Raw genomic sequence first — 27,130 nt, 5'->3', positions numbered from 1 at the left:
ACGTCTAACAAAATGTGCCATATAGTTCAGCAACCACAAAGCAAAGGTCGCTGAAGCAAAGACATGCTTCCCTAGTTTGTTCATTGCCTGAGACTCCCTACTGGTGGGTGAACAGTGGAACTCTCACTGGCTAGTTCCTTCTTTGTAGCCACTGCGATGACCATGGCATCAACCTTTCCCCAAAAACTGTCTTGTCCGTAGGTGATGCCATTATCCTACCCAGTCTCTGAGATATTGGTTCTACGGAGTCAAGCTCTTTCCATGTCCACCTAGGGATAATGCCCACGAGCTAGTTGGCTGGCAGAGTCACGCAGGAAGTAGACAGTCCTGTACCGAAGGCCTCTAGAAGAATGGATTCCTCCAGCATAGGGTTGGAGGATGTCCAGCCATCTCTCTGTTTCTGGATTTCTAAGATGTCTCCAAAGGGAATGTCTTCAGAAGGTGACAGTGCGGACTCTACACCTATGTCAAAATCAACGTCTTCGGTGACTGACTCCTGTGGGGAGACAAAGTGCTGCCTCTTGCAAGTCCTTTTCCTGGGTACCTCCTCAGTGAGATGTTCTGGGGGAAATCTTGGAACAAGAAATCAAAATTCCCTGAGAGGGAACCTGAGGTTTCAATACAGAATGTCCCCATGGAGAGAGTTGTTAAGGCTCCAGGTGCTGGGGCATCATGGTGGAATGTGTAGGATTTGAGGCAGAAGGTTCTGTCAGGGCTGCTGATGCTGGGAACACTCTCTTCGCAGCCTTGAAGGCAGAGCTCGAAAGAGCCAGAGAGATACTCTGATCTGAGAATCTAGGTTTCTAAATCATCCCCTCTCTTCAATCTGTTGGTACTGCCCCTGAGACGGAAGCTAGAACTGAACTGTCCATTACCAAGGAACAGAGACTGCTCTGAAAACTTCAGAGTCGAATGCTGCACCCTGGAACCAACAGGCAGGATTCAGCTCTGAGAGCTCTCTGGATCCGAAAAGATAGGAGGTCTCAGAGACTATGTCAGATCCAAAGATATGAAGATCCTCGGATCTGAGACTGACAGATCTGGACGACTGGGATCCTGAAGCTCTAAGATAACAGACTGTGCCACAGGAGGAACTTGCAGGGGTGGCATGGTGAAAGGTTGGGCAACGTGACCCAGAGGGGTAGGCACCGAGGGAAATCCAATCTGCCCCTGTGCCAAGACAATCTTCCTCACCACTCTCTCCACATCTTCTTGTCTGAGACTTCTGGAAGAACGAGTAGAGTAAATGGAGGGGGATACTGGTCTCTGCAAAAAAGGTGATGGAAGCTTGTCTGGTACTGGGTCAACTGATGTTAAATATCTAATATGAGGACAATATAGAGTCCCAGAAGGCCATGTCTGAGCCAAATATTTTGTCTGATCCAACTTGGATTGTGCCAGAACTGTAATAGTCATTTTAGAAGTTGCAGGATCCAAATGGACAGTCAGATCCTCAATTTTCATCTTTTTCTGATCCAGGGTTGAGACCAGATGTTTAGCACTCCTTTTCCAGGAAGATTTTGATGAGGTGGAAGACTTTGACTTTGGAGACTGGGATATGGCTTCTACAAAAGACGAAGGGAGGAGACCTTTTAATACCAACTTATTTTTACATTCAGCTAAGGCTCACGGATTAAATCCCTGGCAAATTGAGCAATCGTCCTATAAGTGTAATTTACCCAAGCAGTACAAAGTGAGTGTGCATCTGAGATAGGCAACTTATGTCCATATATGGATAATTTCCTTGAAATCCACAGGTTTGTCACTCATTATGCAGTATAGATCAACAATAATAATAATGTGAAAAAATATTAAGACCATTCAAAATATTAAGTAGCTCCCCACCACCCCTTTTTTTTTTTTAAACAGGATGGAAGAAGAAAAGCAGAGGAATACCACCCAACTGTATGAAGAACTACGACCAGGTCATAAGGAAAGGGAGACACTTACAATAGTATCTAGCAGTACCAAGTACGAAATGGAGCTGAAAGGCAGCAGAAGCAGTACCAGAACAAAAGATTATAACACTCTAAAGACAGAAGAGGAGAAGTGGAGGCAAGGAAATTTCAATAATGGTATGTTGGAAATATGACAAAGTACTCTAACTCAAACTACATTCAACACTGTAGAAACATGGTTTACTAGACGGTATCTACTTCTCAATGCCAAAAAAACCAAACTTCTCCTCTTCACCCCCACCACTGCCTCTCCACTTAACTTCTCTATCTACTCAAACAACAACACTATCATCTCTCCTGACTCCACAACAAAACTACTAGGAATTACCATCGATAACAATCTCTCTTTTGACCAACACATCAACAACACCATCAAAACTGTTAGCAGAAAAATTGGATCATTATACCGTATAAAACCATTTCTTACCCCATCTACTAGAGCTACTATTGCTCACTCCCATCTTATATCTACTCTCTTCTATGCCTCTCCTATCTTCACCAACCTTAAAAAAACTAACCTAAACAAACTAGCAACTTGCTATAATAACATTGCCCGCTTCGCCACTGGTAACCCTTTTAGAACAAATCACTGCCTCAATTTGAAACAGTTAGGCTGGCTGGAACTACAAAACTATCTTAATATTTCACAACTTACGATTGCCCACAAATTACTGTACCAACCTAGTAACACCCTATACTTTCACAACTTCTACTCCATTATAACAATCTCACCTCTCTTCGTTCCTCCTGCAAACTTATGACCAAACCCATAAAAGCCCACAACTTAGCTGGTGACTCTCTCTTCACCAATACTGTAGGCAGAGTATGGAATTTGCTGCCTAAAGAGTTAACACTAATCTCATCCCTACCTCTCTTCAAACAACAAATCAAACTACATTTCCAAAACCACTGGCTCTGTTCTTGTAGTATTCCAGGCTAACTTCCCTCTCCCTACTCTCTCCTTACCTTTAACCCTTCATTTTGCCTGAAAACTAACTTCTACCCTGCTTCTTTTCCCTGCTGTCCTCTTATGCTCTGACCTACTTCTACTATTTCTCCCACCTCGTCTTGACTGTCTTTTTTCTTCTCCTCTCTTACTTACTGACTCTTGCCTTGTGCCATTATTTTCTTTCCTTCATGCTCCTTCTACTTCTCTTCCCTTCCAAGCTTTAACTGTTATCTACATGGCTGATGCCTTACTGCATAACCGTATGTATTAGGTAAACTTGCTTTGAAATCGACAGAACATTGTGTATGAGTTTAAACTTTTGAGTTCCTTTAATGTATGCTGATTTTATTAACAAGTTGATTTAAATTTCTATTTTTATGTGTAAGTCTTTATTAACAATTTGTCTATCTGTCTTGATTATGTTATGTGTGGAGCTTTTCTCCCCGGGCCTCTACTGAAAATGGACATATATCCAGCTAGACTAGCCCGGTCAACAAATGTAAAATAAAATAAAATAAATAAGAGCAAGGAAGAATAAAAAGGTAGAGATTCTAAACCACAAATAGTAAAGACTAAATGCTAAAAGGGTAAGCTAAAGAAAAAACTGTTCAATGAGAGGAATTATTAAGAAAAAACTTTACTTATCCAATACAGCTCGAGAGAAACTGGTAAACCACATCCATTAGCAAGAAGTGGCAAATAGGATCTGAGGTAATTGGCATAATGCATTGTGGGTAAGGGAGAAGCTTGAGAGATCTAGTAGCTGTGAACCCTAGAATTGGCAGAGTTAGATCCAACGGATCAGATCCGAACCCATTCACTGATACTAGAATGAAGACTGACATCAGATTTTATTTTCTGTCCTTAAGAAAAATGTATGTTTTGAGAGGAATGCAACGCCAATAATGAGAGGAAATATTCTAACTCAGACAAGAGAATGTTAACTACAACAGTTTATCTGGCCTCCTTAGTTTACTGAATGAACCCAGAATGAAGGATTAGTCCAGATAAAATTTCATTAACTAGCAGATCTAGGAGAAACATTCTCTCTCCTTACTAGAGAAATAAAGACACCTTGTTGAAGTTTTAGGTAATTTATTCAGTTAAAAAGGTAAATGGACAAGGGTTCTTGCTCTAATCTGGCTTAATCCTTTATACCCACTGGGTCACAGGATGGGTTACTAGAACTGACTCAAGCTTTCTGTATTACCTTTTTGTTTTCTCCTTAGTTAAATGGTAAAATATTTTATAAACTGTAATGAGTTTTGCATGCACCTTTTGTGATTAACTTCAATGTGTGAAAGAAATTAGAAAGACTGGCCCAGTGTCACGCCAAAGTATTTTTGATGAGTAACAAATGAAGTGGCTGCAGAACAGGGTCCAAGATTTCTAGTGACAGTGCTGATGCTAACATTCAGTGGCATAAATCTGACTAATCCTCCAAGTTAAGCACCCCCCCCACACACACACACACACAGCTAAAGTGGTCTGTTATGCTCTACATGTGTCTGAATAAATAAAATGCAGAGTATTTAGGCTATTGGAATTAGCTCAGGATCTAGACAAAAAAAAAACAGGTCACCTCCAGGATGGGTCCCAATAAATGATCTATGACATTTCTTTAGAAATCTCCACCTTCCCCTATGAGTCACTACTGCTTCTTTTGACTACCAGGATTACCATCACTATCTCTAACACATTCAAGCTCTGGAGCCTCTTGTGAGCTCCACGTTCTTCTTGTTTTTTTACCAACATCCACCAGTATCACTGAAGACAGCAAAGCAACGTTATGCATACTTCAGACCCCTCCCAGTGTCTATATCCGATCAACAGTAGCGCAGACAGGAGCTGTATTCTTCATATTACAATATTAGAGTAGGCAATAACATGTAGCCTTCATGGCCACAGAGATGACAAAAAAACCCTTCAACTAACTTTTAAACAATTTCAAGAAACTATATTTCCAAAATATATGAAGGCAAGTCCCCTTTTCTCAACAATTTATCACTAGATGTTTGCCAAGAAAGCTTGCGCATGTGTGTGTATATGTGTGTGTATATATGCGTATATATATATATATATATATATATATATATATATATATATATATATATATATACATATATACACACATTTACACACACACACACACCCCTATATATATGTGAAGGCTGCCAGCCCAACTAGATAGAATTTTGCAAATAATTCTATGTCACTGTAAATATTAATATAATCCACAGGCTTGTTTAACAAATGTAAGAAAACTAAATGTAAGAAAACTGTGTTATATGCTGAACTTCAAAAATGTAACCACAATGCACCCTGCTGGAAGAAAGCTGTCTGGGCTAACAAATTCTTTCTATTGTTATTAAGAGAGAGATGATTACTAGATTTTACATGTAAAAGTGTCTTTTATTGTTGTGGCTTCCTAGCCAGGTGCAGGTTACAAAGAAATGTAAAATTTTGAGTTTCTGTTAGCCTGTGAACTAAAAAAGAAGTGATAAAAATGATGTAATGTAAAACGAGTCAGCACTACTGGGTATTATCAATTTAAGACTTTCTCAGAGAGAAAGAATGAGCATTTTGTATCTTGTCTGGGATCTAGTAAGAACATCCACTCACCAGCACTTGCTTGCTCTGTATGTAGGTAGTATTTAGAACAGTGATTTCTCTTAGAGTTAGACAGAAACATAGCCAGACTAGCCTAGCTGTTTTCTATATTTATGTCAGACTATCCTACAATATTGTTTTAAAAGTTTCCTGTGATCTCTGAACTATTGATTGGCACTGTGTTGAATTGAGGAGATTTGTCTTGTGTTTTTATTATTAAACATTTTTAAACCTTTCAACTGTGGCTGTTTTGTGTAGAGATAATTTAAGCTCTTAGATAGTACTTGCATTTATTTGGTGATACTGTCCAAGCCACTCCAATAGTCTTGCTGTTCGGCACACTTACTATTTGGATAACAGTAATACTACACAGTGAAATTGATCACCCTTTGGGAAGGGCCTTATAGCAGCTGATAACAGTGGCTGGTGGCAGTTGGTACTACCTTATAGTGTGGGCAGAAAAGGGGCATAGTTGGAGAACCTGTGCCAGCCTTCCCCAGGAGTGTCTGTGTGCTTGTATATAAATCGAATCTTAAAAGTGTGTGTCAGTTACTTGAGCAGGAACACAAAGCAATGGTTGGACAGAGAGGGTGCTGGAGGTTTTAGCTTGACCACTATGCTGAGATCTGGACCCAATAGCTGTGCCAGTGGGGAGTGTTACTGGGGATCTAGAGAGAAAGGGAGAAACCAGCCCCAGACTGACTGTGATCTCTGTGTGCTCTTAAGAGAAAAAAGAAGTTATGCTCTTACCATAACGCTTCATGTTTGTAGCCCATCTCACCTACATTACTCGGCTCTAACTCGGCCGATACAAAAGCTTGAGAGCTTTTACTGGCTCAAGGCTAACCCCTATCCCATAGTGCCTCATGGCAAATCCCCAGATCTAGTTTGCAAGAAAGCAATAAATACCTATCAGGTAAGACCAGTATAAGAGCTGCATAAATGCAGACAAAAGGATTTTGAAAATATAATCTATGCCAGGTGGACAACAAAAAAGAACCATGTCAGGCAGTACCAGTATAGTCCACCAGATCCCCAGAAAACAAGAAGGGGTTGGAGACAGAGACGCAAGAATGCAGGCAAGATGGACTACAAACATGGAATGTTATGGTAAGAACATAACTTTTTTATGTTATGTAGTCCTATCTCGCAGAAATTCTTGCTGGATGAGATAGCATGCATAACACCTATACCCTAGGTGGCTCAAGTGAAGAGACTCTTCAGCACAGTGGACCCAAAGGAAGACCTGTCCTGGGAAGCCAAATCCAATTTGTAATGAGTGACAATAGTATATGGTCTTGCCCAAGTAGCTGCTGCACAAATAGTATCAATTGGGAGCCTAGATCTAAAGGCACATGAAATAGCTATAGCTCTAGTAGAGTGACCTTTAACTTTGACGGGTAACTGTATGCCATCTTGTTGATAAGCAAATGATATGCAATCTGAGAGCCATTTTGAAAGAGTAATCTTAGAAACAGGCAAGCTTTTCTTTTTGTCAGAAAAGGAAACAAAAAGTTGATCTGATTTTCTGAATTCTTAATGCTATGCAGATAAAACCTGAGTATTCTGTGAACATGTAGCTGGTATAGTCTATACTCTGACTTATTAGAGTGGTTTGGAAAAAACACAGGTAGCTCAATAGCAGTATTCAGATTGTGCTCTGAGCATACTTTGGGAAGAAAGGAAGGGTTTGTCCTGAGACAGACTCTATCCTTGTGAAAAATAATGTAAGGAGGTCTAACAGTTAGAGCTTGCAGTTCTGAGACTCTCCTAGCAGATGTTATGGCTACTAAGAATAATGTTTTCCAAGACAACAATTTTAGGTGTGACAAAGTGGATGGTTGAAAGGGTGCAGACATCAAAGATGACAGGACTAAGTTTAAGTCCCCAGGTTCTAATGGTTGCTTGATTGGAGGCCTGAGAAGAACTCCTTTTAAGAAAGTTTTACACAAGGAGTGCTGCATGATTAGATTTCCCATGAAGCCAAAGTGGAAATTGGAAATGGCAGCTAACTGAACTCTAACTGTAGCGGCTGCCGCTCCTTCATGAAAAATTGACACTAGGAAGGATAAAATTGATTCTATAGGAGCCGAATATGGATCTAAGTCCCGGTTCGTAACCCAAAAAGAAAACATTTTCCATTTGCTGGAATATAGTTTCTGAGTGGAAGGTTTATGGGATGAAATTAGAATGTGTTTGACCGCAGGAGATAAGGGAATACACCTGGCTATTCATGGAACTGGAACAGCCATACTGTCAATTTGAGGGTGTGGATGGAGGGGTGGAACTGACCCGATTGATGAATCAGTGGAACTGACCCGATTGATGAATGAGGAGATCTGGAGATGGGTCCAGAATCCATGGTTCCTCCAAAAGGTAGGGCCACAGGAAGGGAAATCAAACTTGTCGAGGCCAGTAAGGAGCAATGAGGATCAAGGAACTCAACTGTCTAGCTTTCTGTATTACTTTGGAGATGAGTGGAAAAGGAGGAAAGGCATAAAGAAGTCCCGGGGCCAGTTGTGAACTAGAGCATCCCTGGGTGACATCCCCAGATGGGGAATAAGGGCAAAGTATCTGCTGCATTTGCTGTTCATGTGAGTGGCAAATAGGTTGCAGCAAGGCTGGCCCCATCTGTGAAAGATCTCTTTCGCAACCATTGGATTCAGGGACCACTCGTGAGGCATCAGAATTGCTTGGCGGAGTTTGTCTGCTATTATGTTGGATTTCCTCAGGATATGCATTGCTATCAGGAAGCGTTCAGTATCCAGCACCCATTTCCAAACTCTTAAGGCCTCTCGTCAAAGTGGGTAAGACTTGATTCCCCTTTGCTTGTTTATGTACCACACGACAGACATGTTGTCTGACTGAATCGCAATCATCCTGGTGGGAAGAGAGCTGTGAAGTGCTTGCAACGCATATGGCACCGCTCTCATCTCCAGAACATTGATGTGCAATTGGTTCTTGTGATTCGGCCAAGTACCTTGGACTGTCATTCACAGATAATGCCCCCCCATCTGGGAAGCGTCCATGGTCAAAACTGCTTTCTCTTGGGGAGGAACAAGTGGATGACTTAGGATAAGTTGTTTTGTGTGCAACCACCATGTCAGACCCTTTTTGCATGTGTTTGTTATCAAAATCCGGTGAGACAATGGAAGGTCTTGCATCGACCATTGGGCAAATATTAGCAATTGAATTATCCTCATGTGTAGGCAAGCAAGAGGAACTAATAGGATGGTGGAAGCTATAGTCCCTAGGACTTGATCTACTCTGGCCTGAACTCTTTGTTTAGCAAGGATCTGACTTGACTGCATAGAGTCTCCACTCTTTCCTGTGTTAGCCTTAATGACATGGTGGTTGTGTCTATTTCTGAGCCTAAATATACAATGTGCTTTAAGGGAGTTAAGACTGACTTTTGCAGGTTGACAGTGATGTCTAGTCTGGCGCACAAAGACAGAGTCTCGTCCCTGGTTCTGATGAATTGATGCTTGGTGGTAACAGTGAAGAGCCAGTTGTCTAGGTACGGAAACACCTGGAATCCTTGATGTCGCAGGTGAGCTGTTACCACTGCCATGCATTTGGTAAACACTCTAAGGGCTGTAATGAGACCAAAGGGCAGTGTTCTGAACTGAAAATGACTGGCTCCCAGCCGGAAGCATAAGTGTCTCATGGAGCGTCTGTCCATTTTGATGTGGTAGTACGCATCCTGGAGATCGACTGTGCACATCCAGTTGTCTTTCCTGATAAAGGGAAAGTTCAACTGCAGTGTGACCATTCGGAACTTCAATTGCTTTACATGCTTGTTGAGCCTGCTGAGATCTAGAAATGATCTCCAGTCCCCTGTCTTTTTTGGAACTAAAAAGAATCGAGAGTAAGTTCCGGATCCTACTTGCTCTGCAGGGACTTCTTGGATGACTCTTATTTGCAGCAACGAGATGACCTCTGATGTTGCATGGTCTAGTTGGATGGGTGGTACGTTTGGTAGAGACCGGTTTGTTGGGGGTTTGGAAACAAAGGGGATCAGGTAATCTCTTAATATTATGGTGTGTACCCAATGATCTTGGGAGATGGTTAGCCAGGCGCTTGGGTACAGCGATAGACGACCCCCGACTGCCTCCAGAGATGGACAGTCGGGCAACCCCTCAGGGGTGATGGAAGGGATGATCAGAGAACCTTTCTCTGTCTCCCTGATAGTGTGGAACTCCTCTGCCGCGAGGGCGGCGTCTTCCATTATATCCTCCCCCTCTGCCTCTGGGGGAGGGTTGACCTTGTGCCCGAGGGGAAACCTTTTTGGGATTTACAGAACCACATTTTCCCTCCTGTAATACCCTTGGGATAGGGTCTGAATGGGAGAGAGAAACCGACTCCAACGGCAGATAAGGTTTTCCTTTCCTGCTCGCACCTAGTCAAAGTCTCTTTCACTTGGGGTCCAAAAAAGAGATGAACCATCAAAGGGGACTATAGTGAAGGAAGACTTGAAGGATTCTGTAAAATTTCGAAGCTGCATCCACGAATGTCTCCTGAGGGATATTCTTGCTGCGGCTGCACTACTCGCTCCATCTGCTGTGTATAAGATCAGCCTCATGGAGGAGTTAGCTAAGTAAGGGTGGAGAGCTATGCATAAACCTTATCCATGGAACCCAGAGCTACTGAACCCTGGAGCATGTTTCCTACCTCTTTCAGGAGGTCCCTCTGAAGACGAGTAAAATGAGTCAGGTAATTCAGCGATCTTAGTGTACATGCCACTGAAGAAAAAGTATGCTTCCCGTACCTATCCATCGTCCTGGACTCCTTGTTAGGAGGATGGATATTAGAAGATGTCTCAGATAATTCCTTCTTGGTGGCCACTGCTACCACCATAGCATCAACGGGAACTCCCTTACTAAGAAAAGACTTGTCTTCAGGTGCTGTCAAACTTATTTGACCTCCTCGGGACAGGCTCCACTGAATCTGGAGAGGTCCATGCTTTCCACGATATGACCCCCAAAAGTTGGTCATAAGGCGGTGTCACCCAGGAGGTAGAAGGTTGGGAACTAAAGGCTTCAAGATGCACTGATTCATCCTCAGTAGGGTTAGAGGTCTTCCAATCACCCCTCTGTCTAAGGATTTCTAGGATGTCTGAAAAAGAGACATCCTCAGAGGGGGATCTAGGGGACCCTTCTGATTCCTCTAAATCAGTGTCTGATGTGACAGACTCAGGTGAGTCGACATGCTTCCTCTTACACAGCCTCTTTCGAGGGAGCTCTCCAGTGGGATAATCTGGGGAGGTCTCAGAAAAGGGGCACCTCCAATGGGGGCTACTTGGGCCTCTGGTTCGCTATGCTGTGGGGGTGGCAGGGGGGAAGAGTTTGCTGCCTGTTGTTGGTGGGACACAGGTTCCAATGGAATGGCTTTAGCAGAGGATAAAGCTTTCTCTATAGCTTCAAAAGCCTTCCCCCTGCTCCGAGGGGATGGATGGTTGACTCCTAGCAAGAGGGAATGGCACCGAAGCAAAAGTAGGAGCCGGGCCGAGGCCCCGAGAGGAGGGTCGAGAACACAGGGTGAATATCCCCCTCAGAGTCGACACGAGAGTGTCTGCTCCCAGATCCCTCAGCTCCAAACTGAGTCATTGAGGACAGAGTAATTGGCTCTGAGGAAGCAGGTTGAATTCCCGGAGCCAATGGGTCCAAGAAAGAGGAACCTGAAGTAATAGGCTCAGAGAGCGAAGCAGTCGGAGGAGGAACAGTTGTCGGTAAGGAGGTCAACTCTGAGACCTTTGGGTCTGGAGGGGCCAGTTTTCTTGCCAGAGCTGGATCCGAAAGCAACCTCTTCACCCCCCTCTTAATGCCTTCATCTGATAGAGTCCTGGAGGATCTGGTGGAGACAGAAGGAGATCTCCTTCTCTCCAAAATAGGAGATCTCAAGGTGGGAGACACAATCTCGATTTCAGGTAAAATTTTCAGTACTGAAGGTTGTCTCGGAGCAGAGGAAACTGACAGCACAGAAATGGATGAAGCTGAGTTGGAACTGGGACTTCTTGGCTCAGATGCTTTAGCCTTTTTAGTCAGCTCTGAGGCCGGGGCCGATGATTTTCTCTTAGAGGATTTTGGAGCTGTCTGACCAAGTTCCAGCTGTTCCTGGAAGGAACTGGTCATGAGACCCCTATCTACGAGTTTCCTCTTTCTCTCTTTTAAAACTCTAGTGCTAATGCGTGGCAAAATGTGCAGGGTTCCTGCAAATTGGCTTCACCAAGGCAATACACAAAACTGGTGTGGCTGTCTGTAAGAGACATTTTCTGCGCACACCTATCACACTTTTTAAACCCCGAAGGGTGATGATCCTTATGCTCCCTATACTTATCTTTTGACATTTCGAATATCAGAAAAGATAAGTTAGATAACAATACTAAAAGTATTAACTACAACAATAAAGAAGGAAGAAAGAAGAAAATAGTTTTACTTAGCCAACAAGCCAGTAAGACACAACCTCGAAGTTTTTGCGGAAAACAAGATCTGGAGATTTGCCGTGAGGCAAAATGGGATAAGGGCTAGCCTCGAGCCAGTAAAAGCTCTCAAGCTTTAGTATCGGCCGAGTCAGATCCAGCAAGAATTACAGCGAGATAGGACTACATAACATTTGTACTTTACTGTGTGTGTACTTGTTATACCCCAATGGTACTAGCGTGAGGATTGAGGCTCCTTAATTACTGGACCAGTGCACAGGCGTCCCAATATATATATATATATATATATATATATATATATATATATACACACACACACAAGCACAAACATACATACATACATATACACACATATATGTATATATAAAAAAAATGTGTGTATATCTAAATAGAGAGATACACTGCAACCACAATTTCATCAAAATATTCTGAATCTCTGTGCTTTTGATGTGAATCTACTGCAGACATAGAACTGACTATTTGTACTGGTATATCTACATTTTCAACTTATCTTTTCACCACACGCACTTCTTTTGAAGATGAGCTCTTCACGCATTTTACTTACCAGGTGGCCCTTAGTTGTCCTCTCAGCCCCTGTCATATCTACAAAACTAATTTAGTTTACTGCTCTACATAGAGTGAAACCCATTTAGTGACTCTTAATTTACTTAAATGTTGGTTCCTGAGAGATTTTCCTTGCCTGAACTTTAATTTTGCTGTGAACTGAACCAAAAATTAACATCTTCCTCTAGAACATTCTTTCATTGTCAAGTACCAGTGCTAACTTCAATCATCCCATCAGAAGAAAATATTTTTGAATCCAGAAAACTCCAATCAAGTCCACTATTGGAAAAGATGCACAAATAAAACAAATTTCTTCTGCTCATTATGCAATAAGAAAATGGAATTATTGCATATTCAAATGGTGTCTCCATACAACCTGTATAAAGCTAAAGCAGGCCAAGCAATTCTTAACGTTATACTAAATGTCCATGCAAAAATTACATAAATAAATAAAAATGAAATCTATCTTGTATAAATAAATAAATACAACTCAAACTTCACATTTTAGTTATCTGTCAAAATCACATGTTGATCAAAGATTAAGGATGATGGTACAAATGCACACTAACAAAAATAGTTTATATCAAAGCAGCAAGGAAAAAGTTTCACAGTGTTCCCATACATAAATCATAAACATTACAAAGATCTTCGGGCAAAGCCAATTTGTACACACACTGACAGTGGGAAAGAAAAGTACAGTTTTGTACCTACCATAAATGTAGATGTCCGATAGGTATGCATCTGCAGTCATAACATATGGGTTGTCCTGCCTCAGGCAGCCCTTCGGTCGGCCGGATTCCAAAGTCTGGGTCTGGCCTCGGCTGATGTCGCACTTTCCCCGACGTCAGAGCATCTGGGGTATAAAAGCATCAGCCGATGCCATTTTCCTCAGTGTTTCTTGCCCCAGGTGCCCTCTAGGAAGGCCAAATTTGGAGGAATGCAGTAAAATTCCAAACATTTTCCAAAAAATATATACATATATATTTATATACAAACAAACACACCATAATAGATCCCCCAGCTAACTAATGGAGGGGTAAGTACCTAGGAATACCACAGAGGGGAAGGAGGGAGGGTAACCCTGACTGCAGATGCATACCTATCAGACATCTACATTTATGGTAGGTACAAAACTGTACCATGTCCTTCAAGGATGCATCTGCAGTCATAACATATGGGTAGAATACCATAGCCAATCTGGGGGAGGAGGTACTAAGAAAAGGATGGTGTAGTTAAGATCCCTTGCAGGACTGCTGTAGCAAAACCCGCTCTGGATCTGGAGTATAAAGGTAAATTGTAATGTTTGGCAAATGTATGCATGGAGCTCCATGTAGCAGCTTCTAAAATGTCCTTGGTAGCCACCCCTCTTAGGAAGGCTGTAGTGGTGGCTGTGGCCCTTGTTGAATGAGGCCTGATGTTTGCAGGAACTGTCTTTCCATGAAAGGAGTAACAAATCGAATGCAATTTCCTATCCACTTTGAAATTGTCTGTTTGGAAATTGCTTTTCCTTGTACCCCAGCAGCATATGCTACAAGGAGTTGGTCAGTTTTCTGAAACTTTTAGTTCTGTCCAAGTAGTAGCGTAGTTGTCTGTGTATATCCAGAGTGTGTAGAAGTTTTTCCCCTCTGTTTTGTGGATTTGGGAATAATGTAGGCAAGTGAATAGCTTGGTTCAGGGATACCCTAGATACCACCTTTGGCATAAAAGTAGGATTGGTTCTTAGTGAGACTCTGTCCTGATGGAAGATAAGAAATGGCTGTACTGCCATTAAAGCTTGTAACTCAGATACTCTTCTTGCTGAAGTTATGGCCAGAAGGAATGCAGTTTTCCAAGACAGAAACTGTAGATCCGCCGATGCTGCTGGTTCAAAGGGAGGAAGTGTTAGCTTCTCTAGCACAAGGTTGAGATCCCAAGTAGGTAAAGGGGGTTTTCTTGGAGGATTGATGTTTTTGATCCCTCTCAGAAATTGCCTGAGGAGAGGGTGCAAGAAGACAAGTGGATCCACATTGTATTCTGCTGAAATTGCTGAGGCATGAATCTTTATGGAAGAATAGGACAGGCCGTTGTGGAACAATTCTACTAAGTATTCCAGAATATGTGTCATAGTCGCCACTGTCACATCTAAGCCTTTTGTTGTGCTCCAAATGAGAAATCTTTTAAATTTTGCTGAGTATGTCTTCCTTGTGGAAGGCCGTCGAGCTTCCATAATAATGTCCTTTACTCTCTGTGATAAGTTATTGTGAGGGGGATTTATGGAATTTTCCAGGCAGTTAGTTGCAATGTTTTCAAGTTGGGATGCATGATCTTGAAGTTGTTCTGCGTCAGAAGAAGAGGCCATAGGGGGAGAGGCCATGGTTTCGCCTGTGACAAGCTCCTCAGTAGTGGGTACCAGTGCTGCCTTGGCCAGTCTGGAGCTATCAGAATCACTCTTGGCTGTTCTGCCCTGATCTTCAGTAAAACCTTGGACATTAATGGGAGAGGTGGGAAGGCATATACTTTTAGAGCTTTCCAGCTGAAAGAGAGGGAGTCCACCCTCCAAGCTTTTGGGTGATACGTCCTTGAGCAGAATGTCTTCAGTTGATGGTTGTGGGGGGAAGCGAACAGATCTATCTCAGGCTGTCCCCATGCTTTTGTTATGAGTAAGAAGATATCTGGGTGCAGCATCCATTTGTGTGCATCCATGGTAGTTCTGCTTAAGCTATCTGCCAGTACATTTTCTTTTCCTGGCACGAACTGGGACTGTAGTTGGATATTGAGTTTCAGGCACAGCTCCCATAGATTCATAGTCAGCCTGCATAGGGGGTAGGAATGTGTGCCTCCCTGCTTGTTTATGTACCACATGACTGTGGTGTTGTCCGTCCTTATTAACAGGTGACCTTGATGGAGGAAAGGTTTGAAGGCCTCGATTGCGTGTATCACTGCCAGCATTTCCTTTTGGTTTATGTGCATGCGCAGCTGTCCTTGAGACCATAGGCCTTGGATACATTTGCCCTCCATGTGTGCTCCCCATCCTCTGTCCAAAGCGTCTGTGGTGATGGTTTGCTTTGTTCTTGGTTTGTTGAAAGGCAACCCTCTGTTGGACTGGCAGGCATGAGCCCACCACAGGAATTCCTTTTGAAGGCAAGGAATAATTGGTATCAAAGCTTCTAAACTGTGACTGTGCTGAGACCATACACTCCTTAGGTACCATTGTAATTTTCTCATATGCAGCCTGGCCTGTGGAATCAGAATTATGCAGGATGCCATGTAACCCAGGGCCTGCAGGATTTTCCTTGCAGTTAGCTGAGTTTGTCTTGTCAGATTCATGAAGTAATCCGGAAGTTGTTTTTGTTTTTCTTCTGTGAGAAATGCCATTTGGGTGGTTGTGTCTAGATCTGCACCCAAAAAGGTTATCCTTTGGGATGGAACAAGTCTTGATTTTTGGATGTTGACTGTGTATCCCAAGGCCTGTAGTAGGTGGATGGCATATGCCAAGTCCTTTATCAAATTTTCCTTGTTGTCCGCTTGTATAAGGCAGTCGTCTAGATATGGCTAGATTTGAATCCCCTGAAGTCTGCAGTGTGCAATTACTGATGCCAGGCATTTCGTGAATACTCTGGGCGCAGTAGATAAGCCAAAGGGCAATGCTGAGAATTGATAATGCTCTGATCCTGCAAGAAATCTGAGGTGTCTTCTGCAACTTGGTCGAATAGGGACATGCAGGTATGCCTCCTTGAGATCTAGAGTCACCAGCCAAGACTCCTTGCCCAGCATGGGAAGAAGTTGCTGTAGGGTCAGCATCTTGAATTTTGGCACAATGAGTAAAGTATTTAGTGCGGACAGGTCGAGAATAGGCCTCCATTGATTTTCTTTTCTTGGAACAAGGAATAGTCTGGAGTAGAATCCTTGACCTTGTTCTGAAAGAGGTACAGTACAGTTTTGTACCTACCATAAATGTAGATGTCCGATAGATATGCAACTGCAGTCATAACGTATTGGTTGTCCTGCCTCAGGCAGCCCTCGGTCGGCCGGATTCCAAAGTCTGGGTCCGACGTCGGCTGATGTCGCATTTCTCTCCGACGTCAGGGTGGCTGGAGTATATAAGCATCAGCCGACGCCATCTTCTTCAGTGTTTCTTGCCCCAGATGCCAGGTGCCCTCTAAGGAAGGCTGTAATCAAATTGGAAGACAAAAATAGGTTTCCAGACAACAAATAAGCAATAAACAGATACACCATAACAGATATCCCCAGCTAAGGATAACAGGGAGAGGAGTGGACCCAAGGCATAGAGGGGATGGAGGGAGGGAAAACCAGACTGCAGTTGCATATCTATCGGACATCTACATTTATAGTAGGTACAAAACTGTACTATGTCCTTCAAGAATGCAACTGCAGTCATAACATATGGGTTGAATACCAAAGCTTAGCTGGGGGAAGTGGTATGCTCTAAGAAAGGGATGGTGTAGCTATCAGTCCCTGCAGGACTGCCGAAGCAAAGCCTGCTCTGGATCTGGAATATAAAGGGAGGTTGTAGTGCTTGGAAAATGTATGCACGGAGCTCCATGTAGCAGCTTCTAGAATGTCTTTTGTAGGCACCCCTCTTAAGAAGGCTGTAGAGGTGGCTGTAGCTCTGGTGGAGTGTGGTCTGACATTGGCTAGCACACTCTTTCCATGGAAGGAATAACAGAATCTGATGCAATGTCCAATCCATTTTGAAATTGTCTGTTTAGAAATAGCTTTTCCTTGTACTGCAGGGGCGTAAGCTATAAAAAGCTGGTCAGACTTCCTACTGGTCTTGGTTCTGTCTAGGTAGTAGCGAAGCTGTCTGTGTATGTCCAAGGTATGCAACAGTCTTTCCCCTTTGTTCTCAGGATTAGGAAAGAAAGTAGGCAGGTGAATTGCTTGATTTAAGGCAACCCTAGATACCACTTTTGGCAGAAAGGTAGGGTTGGTTCGTAAGGAGACCCTGTCTCTGTGAAAGGTTATGAACGGTGGTATTGCCATTAAGGCCTGTAATTCCGAAACCCTTCTTGCTGAGGTAATGGCCAACAGGAAAGCTGTCTTCCAGGAAAGATATTGTAAATCCACAGAAGCTGCTGGCTCGAAGGGAGGTAAAGTCAATTTTTCTAGAACAAAATTGAGGTCCCAAGCTGGCACTGGTGCCTTTCTTAGGGCCTTTATATTCTTGATTCCTCTAAGAAATTGCCTTAACAAAGGATGTGAAAACACAGGTGGGTCAGTGTTGTATCTAGCTGATATAGCTGAAGCATGAATTTTTATGGAAGAGAATAAAGTCCTTTATGCAGCATATCTGCCAAGTATTCCAGGATGAGAGGAATGCTCAAAAATGAGGCATCATGACCCTTGTTGGTATTCCAAATGCTGAATCTCTTCCATTTGGCTGAGTAAACTTTTCTGGTGGATGGTCTGCGGGCTTCTGTTAATATCCGCTGAACTTCCTTGGAGAGAGGTAAATCAAGGTTATTTATGGGATTTCCCAAGCTGTCAGCTGTAGCGTCTGGATGCTGGGATGAACTGTCCTGAAGTTGTGTTGAGTCAGAAGTTGGGGCCATTGTGGAAGGGCCCAAGTTTTGTTGTGACATATGCTCCGTAGTAGTGGGTACCAGTGTTGTCTTGGCCAGTCTGGAGCTATTAGGATCCCCTTCGGCTTGTCTGGTTTGATCTTTAATAACACTGTGGTCATCAGTGGCAGAGGTGGAAATGCATAAATTATCAGGGTGCTCCAGATGAATGAGAGGGCATCTGTTTTCCATGCTTGTGGATGATATGTCCTTGAGCAGAACTTTTGTAAGTGATGATTGAGATGGGAGGCAAATAGGTCTACGTCTGGCCTGCCCCATGTCGAGGTGAGTCGTAGGAAGATGTCTGGATGTAGCCTCCATTCGTGGGGGTCTAGGAAATTCCTGCTTAGACTGTCCGCCAGAACATTGTCTTTGCCTGGAACAAACTGGGATTGTAATTGTATGTTTAGGCCCAGTGATTTTTCCCAAAGATTCATTGTCAGTCTGCAAAGGGGGTAAAAATGAGTGCCCCCCTGCCTGTTTATGTACCACATCACTGTGGTGTTGTCTGTCCGTATTAATAGGTGGCCTTGTTGAAGTTGTTGCCCAAAGGCCTCAATGGCATGCATTACTGCTAACATTTCTTTTTGATTGATATGCAGATGTGTTTCCTTTGGAGACCATTGTCCTTGAATACATCTGCCTTCCATGTGCGCCCCCCCATCCACGGTCTGAGGCGTCTGTGGTCATGGTCTGTGTTATCTGAGGCTTTTTGAATGACATACCTATGTTTGACTGGCTTGCTGAGGCCCACCATAGAAATTCCTTTTGAAGACATGGAATGAGTGGGATATTTGCTTCTAGGTTATTGCTGTGTTGAGACCATAAGCTTTTTAAGTACCATTGAAGCTTTCTCATGTGTAGTCTTGCTAGTGGAACCAGGAAGATGCAGGATGCCATGTAACCCAGGGCCTGTAGGAAACTCCTTGCAGTCATTTGGGTGAGCTTTGCTAAACGTTTGAAGTAATGGGTTAACTTCTTTTGCTTGTCTTCTGTCAGGTAAGCCATTTGAGAGGCTGTGTCTAGTTTGGCTCCTAAGAAGGTTATTTGCTGGGATGGCTGAAGTCTTGACTTTTGAAAGATGACTGTGTATCCCAGAGCCTGTAGCAAGTGTATGACATAATTCAAGTTTTTTGTCAAAGTTAGTTTGTTGTCCGCTTGTATGAGGCAATCGTCCAGGTACGGGTAGATTTGAATCCCCTGGAGCCTGCAATGAGCAATTACTGTTGCCAGGCATTTTGTGAATACTCTGGGCACAGTAGATAAGCCAAATGGCAATGCTGAGAATTGATAATGCTCTGGCCCTGCAAGAAATCTGAGGTATCTTCTGCAGCTGTGTCTGATAGGGACATGCAGGTATGCCTCCTTGAGGTCCAGAGCAATCAGCCAAGACCCCTTGCCCAGCATGGGAAGGAGTTGCTGTAGAGTCAGCATTTTGAACTTTGGTACTATGAGGAAAGTGTTTAAAGCGGACAAGTCCAGTATTGGTCTCCATTGACTTTCTTTTCTTGGAACAAGGAACAGTCTTGAATAAAACCCCTGGCCTTGTTCTTGTTGTGGAACTTTTTCTATTGCTTTGATCTGTGCAAGCAGAGAAATTTGCTTTATAGCCTCTGCCCTCTGATTTTGTGGAAGGTTTGGCATGCCTTGTTTTCTTGGCAAAGTGTGGAAGTGGAACCTGTAACCGTGGTCTATAATGTCCAAAATCCATTTGTCTGTTGTTAGTTTGTGCCAATTTTTTGAAAACAGAGATAACTTTCCGCCGAAAGGAGCCTCTGTTTGCTCCTTGGTTAGCGGAACTAGAGGAAAGTCATTGAGATTTTCCCTGCGGGGCAGGAGAAACCCCTGTGTCACTTCTTTGGTTTGTTGGTTGCCATTGTCGTCCCCTGTAGGATCCTCTGTATTGGCCTCTTCCTCGGCCACGCCTGTTTTTGCCCCTTTGTGATCTTTCAGGATTAGGAAAGGACCAGTTTTTAGAAGGCCAGTTCCTGCTGAATCTGGGCGGCTGAACCTGAAGGAAATCTTTTACTGTCTGAACTGACTTGGCTTTTTCCTCAATGGACTTTAACACATCTTTAGCATTAGCACCAAAAAGCTTGTTCTTTTCCAAGGGTGCGTCAAGAAGTTTTGCCTTAACATGATCTGGTAAGGGTTGTTCTTTCAACCATGCATGTCTGCGAATGACCGCCCCTGTCATAGCTGCCCTACATGAAGCCTCCAATGCATCATATCCACACTGTAGAAAGTGATTGCTAACCTGTTGAGCATTATGCACAGTCTCCTGCAAAGACTTCCTATCTAAGGGTTCAGGGGAGGCCAATGTTTTCTGTAAATCATCTAACAGGAAATCCTGATATTGAAACATGTGAAAGAGACAATTGAGAGCTCTCATAGATAAAGTAGTGGAAGTGTAAACCTTCTTCCCCATCTCTCTAAGGACCTTGCTTCCCTGTTAGAAGGCAAAGGATTTTTGGAGGTGGTAGCTGAAACCCCTTTAGGCCCCTGGGAAATTGTTTCTAAATCAACAGCATGGGCCTTAAAGAAATGAGAATGGGTTTCTGGAACCCTATAGTATCTGTCAGGCTTGGCAGGGGCAGGAGGAAGAGTATCAGGGGTGACACTGGAGTCAGAATACAAATCATCCAAAACATCAAGCACAGGAGGTATAGCTAAGGGTCTGTGCTGGGGCTTTTTAAGGAAGTTTCGAAGGCGCTTCCTGGAATCAGAATATTCCTGACCTTGCCACTTGAAATGCTCCCTCATGGAATGCAGAACTTCCCCAAAAGAAATATCCTCAGGAGGGGAGGCTGAGGGAATGGAGTCCTCTGCATCTGAATCCTCATAGGTCTGGAAGGGCTCTTCCTGGCTTTCGGAGTGAACAGAGTCCTCAGAATCTTCATCTGAAGGAAGAGGGTCAGAGGGTTCAACCCTGGGCCTCTTGTCAGGAGGAGGCTGGGATCCTCTCTCAGGATGGGCCTGGGAACCTCTGATCAGGGAAATTAAATCTGCTGCCATAGAGTTGATTTGTGTTTCAGGAGTAGGATGAGGTAAGGTTTTAGCAGTAAGATGCTTGGACTTGCTGGCTGCCTTAGCACGTGTGTAGGCTTTGATAGACATGGACATGGGAGGCCTAGCTGCTCCACGTGCAGGAGTGACCTTATCAACAGCAATGGTCTCGGGCATTTCCTCGGTTTCGGTATCCGGAGGAAAATCAATAACTGGCGTCGGAGTGGTCTCCGGTATCGGAGGTATCGGTAAAGCGGTGTCTTCGGTTCGGAGCAGCGGAATAACCGACTCAGAGGGAACCGGGGCACTCGCGGTTAGTTTAGTCGTGGTGGCGGTGGAAGACGCGGGCCGAAGATGTCGGTCCTGGTCTTTTCGTTTCTTAGGAGTCTGCGTTGTCGGTTGTTCCGACGGCATTGTATAATGAAATTTGTCGCCGAAGAAATCTTCTGCGAACTCCGCCCGGCGCCTGAGAGTGCGCTTATTGAAGCGAGCACAGGCGACACAGGCCGAGACGTCGTGGTCTGGGCCAAGGCAAGGGAGGCAGTAAGAGTAGAAATCCTTATGAGGTATTTGTTTACCACAAGACAAACAATTATTTACTTTTTCAGTAATTTCTGACATCGGCTGAGGCAAGAAAAGGTCCCCAATGGGGTACTTAGCTTTTTTGATGACTTCGGTTTCGAAGAATACAGGAGCTGACCGACCGGCACTTGCGAACTGCTTCTGCTTCGGGCACCGCGCAGCAAGAAAGACTGAAGAAGATGGCATCGGCTGATGCTTGTATACTCCAGCCGCCCTGACGTCGGAGAGAAATGCGACATCAGCCGACGTCGGACCCAGACTTTGGAATCCGGCCGACTGAGGGCTGCCTGAGGCAGGACAACCCATATGTTATGACTGCAGTTGCATTCTTGAAGGACATCTTTTCTATGGCTTTCATTTGAAGTAAGTTGTTCATCTGCTGCAAAGCCTCTGCCCTCTGATTTGGTGGCAGGTTTGGCATTCCGTTTCTTCTTGGCAAAGTGTGGAAGTGGAACCTGTATCCTTTGTCTATTATTTGCAGTGTCCATGTGTCCCTTGTAATAAAATGCCAGTTTTTTGAGAATAAAGAAAGCTTTCCGCCCAAGGGTGCTTCCAATTGAGCCCTGGTAGGTGGAATCAAAGTGAAGTCATTGTGTCTGTCCTGGAGTAGTAGTTGTTATTGCTGTTGCTGCACTACCTCTCTGGTTGGTAGGCTGCCACTGACGGCCTCTGTAGGAGCCCCTAGCTTGCCCTCTACCTCTGGGGTGCCTGTTCCTGCCTCTCTGGGCTCTGTCTGAGTCTGGAAAGGACCAATTCTTAGTAGGCCAGTTTCTGCTGAATCTCGGTGGCTGTACTTGCAGAAAATCCTTAACTGTTTGCACAGATTTAGCCTTTTCTTCAAACTTCTTTAAGACCTCCTGAGCCGAGGAGCCAAATAATTTTTGTTTTTCCATTGGAGCATCCAGGAGTTTAGCCTTAACATGGTCTGGCAGGGATTGTTCCTTCAGCCAGGCATGCCTACGAATAACTGCCCCAGTCATAGCTGACCTACATGAAGCCTCCAGCGCTTCATAACCACACTTAAGAAATGATTACTAACCTGCTGTGAGTTATGTACCAGGTCCTGAAGGGATTTACGGTCAAGGGGTTCAGAAGAAGAAAGTTTCTTATTCAGTTCATCTAACAAATACTCTTGGTACTGTATCATATGAAATTGACAATTTAATGCCCTCACAGAAAGAGTTGCAGAAGTATATACCTTCTTTCCCCATCTCTTTAAAGCTCTAGATTCCCTTTCAGAAGGGAGAGGATTTTTGGCAGTGGCAGCTGCAACCCCTTTAGGGCCCTGAGAAATAGTGTCTGGGTCTGCGGAATGGGCCTTATACAGATGGAAATGAGAATCCGGGACCCTGTAGTATCTATCAGGTCTGGCAGGTGCCAGGGGGGAGAGTATCAGGGGCTGTACTAACATCATTGTACACATCATCAATAACATGCAAAACAGGAGGTATAGCTAAGGGCCTATGTTGAGGCAAATGCAAAAAGGTCCTTAATCTCTTTCTAGAATCAGAAAATTCCTGACCCTGCCATTGAAAATGCTCTCTCATGGAATGTAGAGTCTTACCAAAAGAAAACTCTTCAGGAGGGGAGGCCGAAGGAATAGATTCTTCAGCATCAGAATCCTCATAGGGGGAATAAGCCTCCTCCTGGTGGTCTGTTAACTCAGATCCATCCGTAGACTCATCTGAAGAGTGTTGGTCAGAGGGCTCAGTCCTGGGCCTTTTGTCTGTTGGTGGGTGAGAGCCCCTGTCCGGGCGAGGCTGAGAACCTCTAATTAAAGAAATAAGATCCTCTGCAAGGCTGAGGATCTGAGAACTAGAAGAAGAAGGCCTCTGGGAGGTGGTTTTGGGAGGCAAAGCTTTAGTAAGTTTGGCAGCTTTAGCCCTGGAAAAGGCCTTAATGGACATGGAAGCAGGGGTTCTAGCTGCCCCACGTGCAGGAGTAGATTTGTCCAAAGGTATGGTATCGGACATTTCCTGGACACTGGTTTCGGTAGGAAGCTCGGTAGCCGACTCAGCCGGGGGCCTCCAGGGCCGTGGTGGTCGGTTGAGTGGATTCGGTTAAAGGAAGCTAAGAGGACTCTGTTTCGGCCGAAACCGAGACACTCGCAGTAGGCCTTACCGTGGTTTCAGCCGAAACCGCGAGCTGCGAGTGTCGGTCCTTGTCCTTCCGTTTTTTCACCAATTGCGAAGTCGGAGTCTCTGACGGCATCTTATATGCGAAATTAGCCCCAAAGAATTCCTCTGCAAACTCCGACCGACGTCTAAGAGTTCGTCGGTTGAAGGAAGTACAGGCTGAACAGGCCGAGACGTCGTGGTCTGGGCATAAGCAAGGGAGGCAGTAAGAGTGGAAATCCTTATGAGGTATTTGTTTCCCACAAGTTAAACAATTATTTACTTTATCTGACATCGGCTGAGGCAAGAAAGAGTCCCCCAACGGGGTACTTAGCTTTTTCGAAGTCTTCGGTAGCTGAAATTCTTCTTATCACAGGATCTGACCAACCGGCACTTGCGAATTGCTTCTGCTTCAGGCACCGCGCGGCAAGAAAGACTGAGGAAAATGGCGTCGGCTGATGCTTTTATACCCCAGACGCTCTGACGTCAGGGAAAGTGCGAAATCAGCCGAGGCCAGACCCAGACTTTGGAATCCGGCCGACCGAAGGGCTGCCTGAGGCAGGACAACCCATATGTTATGACTGCAGATGCATCCATGAAGGACATCTGTTACTGTGGGGAGTAGAGCCCACTTCATAGTGACAAAGCTAAGAAAGGACATCAAGATGAATAGTATCCCTGCCACAGACTGTTTAACTTGCAAGTGCTACTGATGTAATCTACATCCTGGAGTCATCATTAAGATAACATTAAAACATCACAGTCCTGACATGTTGCTTACCTCTTGCTGGTGAGAATCCTTCAGCTGCTCAATTTCTTCTTTATATTTTTTTCTCTCGGTCTGTACACTCATTTCTAGTTGTGCTTCACGTGCTTGTGTGGCACCCAGCTCTTCTGCTAAACGGTGGGTGCGAGCCTCCTTAAAAACAAATGGAAAATTTAGCTAAAATTGTGAACATGTCCCTGATCTAAAAGATGTTTACATGTAGTTCCATAATGAAGACTCCCATTCCAGAGGATTATTTGCTAGAAAATAAGTCATCTGTGTCAGAACACTACTACTGCACTACCTGCAATACACATGGCTACCTAGTCTGAGAACTTGTGGATACACCAGTACCAGGTACAAAAAATTCACCAATGAATACAAAATGAAGGAAATGACCCAAGTCCAAATTTACCACAGAACTCCAAAAATACATATCACCAAGTATAAAATCCACAAATGTTGAAAAAGGTATCAATAATGACACTAGGAAAACACCCACTAGAAATTAGACAGAAAATTAAAAAAAATTATTTTTATGAACAGACTTATAGCTTGCCACATAAACACAGAAATATCTGCATTTACTACTAATTTGGTAATATTCTGCTAAATGGAAAAGAGAGTAAATAATCTGTTAATGGCCACATTTAGCATAAGTGGTTTTCTAGTTAAGATACACAATAGACATCTGCATATTAGGAAGTCTAAGTGTACAGACTTACAAAAACATGTCATACCTACTAACGGATTAAGCCATTGTAGGAACAAGCAAATCTTCTGGTAAACAGCACCCTCCCCCCACATGAAAAAACACTACCAAAACAGGTCCAGCCAGAGCAGGGCAATTACATAGGTTTCATTTACCTTATTTTTACTGTTTAATCTTCTTAAAACAGCTATAAAAGCATGCACATCTGTTCCCAACCTACTGCTGTCACGCAAAACATAATTTTGCAACAACAGGTCCATCCATTCTTCATCCATGTACAACCCCTTTTTTCCCCATTTTTGCAGGAGGTCAGGTCGCAACTTCAACTGTGACAATCTAAAGCCAAGGTTTACACCACCGGGTGACTAGCCCTGCCACAGTTTTTCTTCCACTCCACTCACTAGAATGCACACTCATATCTATGGCCAATTTTAGAAGGTCCAATCCACCTACTGTTTTTGTCTTTGGAATGTCGATATTCAAAAAATTAGCATGGCAAAAATTCTGTAAGGAAATTTACTGTTGATTTACCACAAAGATGGGTTTATGAAACAAGACCATGTTAGTCAACCACGTTACAACATTATAATTGGATAACCACAAATAAGTACAAACGGAGAGAAACAGAGACACTAGTAGATATGATTTCAGTAGACTTTAATAAAACCTTTAACTCAGTTTTACAAAACAGGATGAAGAAAATTAAAGATAGAGAAGTAGGCTCAACTACATGACATGGGATAAAAATGGTTATCAGATAGAGAAAAGAAAAAGTGGGTGATGGTTAGAGAAGTAAAATCAAAAGAGAAGATGATGACCAATGTAGATGAAAAAGGGACAAATCATAACACAAATGGAACATTTGGTTTTCACATAGACAAAGCTACATTTTTTAATCTGATACAATGACACATATTTGTTATCAAAGAGGCCAAATCCACCTACTTAAGAGGAAATCATGAAATAATGTAAACACAATTAAAGCTCTTTTAAAATAATCTAGCACATATTATTTATACTGTCTCAAAGGTCCAAAACAAAAGAAACATTTCTGATCTACAGTTCAAATTACTTACTATGTCAGCAGATCAAGAATTTGGTATACAGGAAATGTTGATGGAAAAATGAAATATGCCAAGGTTAGAGGCAGATGAAACCTATCTACAGGAAAGTCTCCAGGAATACACGGTATTACTGTGGAAGTATGGAAGCCAGGAGGGAAGAAACTGATCTGGAAGGCTGTATCAGCATTTTAAAATGAGGAGAAGCACCAACATCCTGGAGGAAAGCTGTGGTGGCTGTAATACCTTTGATTCTAAACCATGATTATTATTTATTTATTGTATTTATTGACATTTGTTGACCGGGGAAGCCCACTGGGTCAGGAACTCAATTTCAGTGGAGGCTCAGGGAGAAAAGCTCCACAGTTGACAATCAAATACAGACAGTAGACAAAAAATTTTAAATTGCAAAAGTAAGCAAAGTTAAAAGATTATAAAAGTAAAATATATAGATAATATAAATCTTATTAGCATACAGTACATCAGAACTTATATGAACATTGATAGTTGGTATTACACTACAAAATATTGAGTACATTATACAGTGTTTATGTTTATAATGGCTTAAAGAATGGCAAAGGTGATGCCAAATTTGACAGATATGGATCAGTGTGGCTTTGTGGAGAGGAGGCAAACATTTGCCAATATTGATAAAAACTGATGATCCAGAGGGAAACAGAATGTAAGAAAATACCACTGTTATTGTTGGGTCTTGATGAAGAGAAAGCAATCAACAGAATAAACTGGGATTTTATGAGTACAGCAATGAAAGCATTTGCATTCCCTGACACAATAATAAGGTTAATTA

The 27,130-nt window shown here is 43.3% G+C and overlaps 1 protein-coding gene across 1 annotated transcript in view; it reads right to left on the bottom strand.

Annotated features, from left to right (window-relative positions):
• CCDC18 (coiled-coil domain containing 18) overlaps positions 1-27,130 on the bottom strand; it is a 2,776,331-nt gene that overhangs the window by 446,917 nt on the left and 2,302,284 nt on the right. Inside the window, exon 19 of the mRNA XM_044086821.1 lies at positions 24,565-24,702. Coding sequence (XP_043942756.1) covers positions 24,565-24,702 — 138 coding nt within the window. The remainder of the gene's footprint in view (positions 1-24,564; positions 24,703-27,130) is intronic.

Source organism: Protopterus annectens, chromosome 10.part0, assembly GCF_019279795.1.
Source record: "Protopterus annectens isolate FY-2018-M chromosome 10.part0, PAN1.0, whole genome shotgun sequence".
Taxonomy (NCBI): Eukaryota; Metazoa; Chordata; order Ceratodontiformes; family Protopteridae; genus Protopterus; species Protopterus annectens.
The sequence above is the reverse complement of the archived record's forward strand: the minus strand, read 5'-3'. Positions and strand labels throughout refer to the sequence as shown.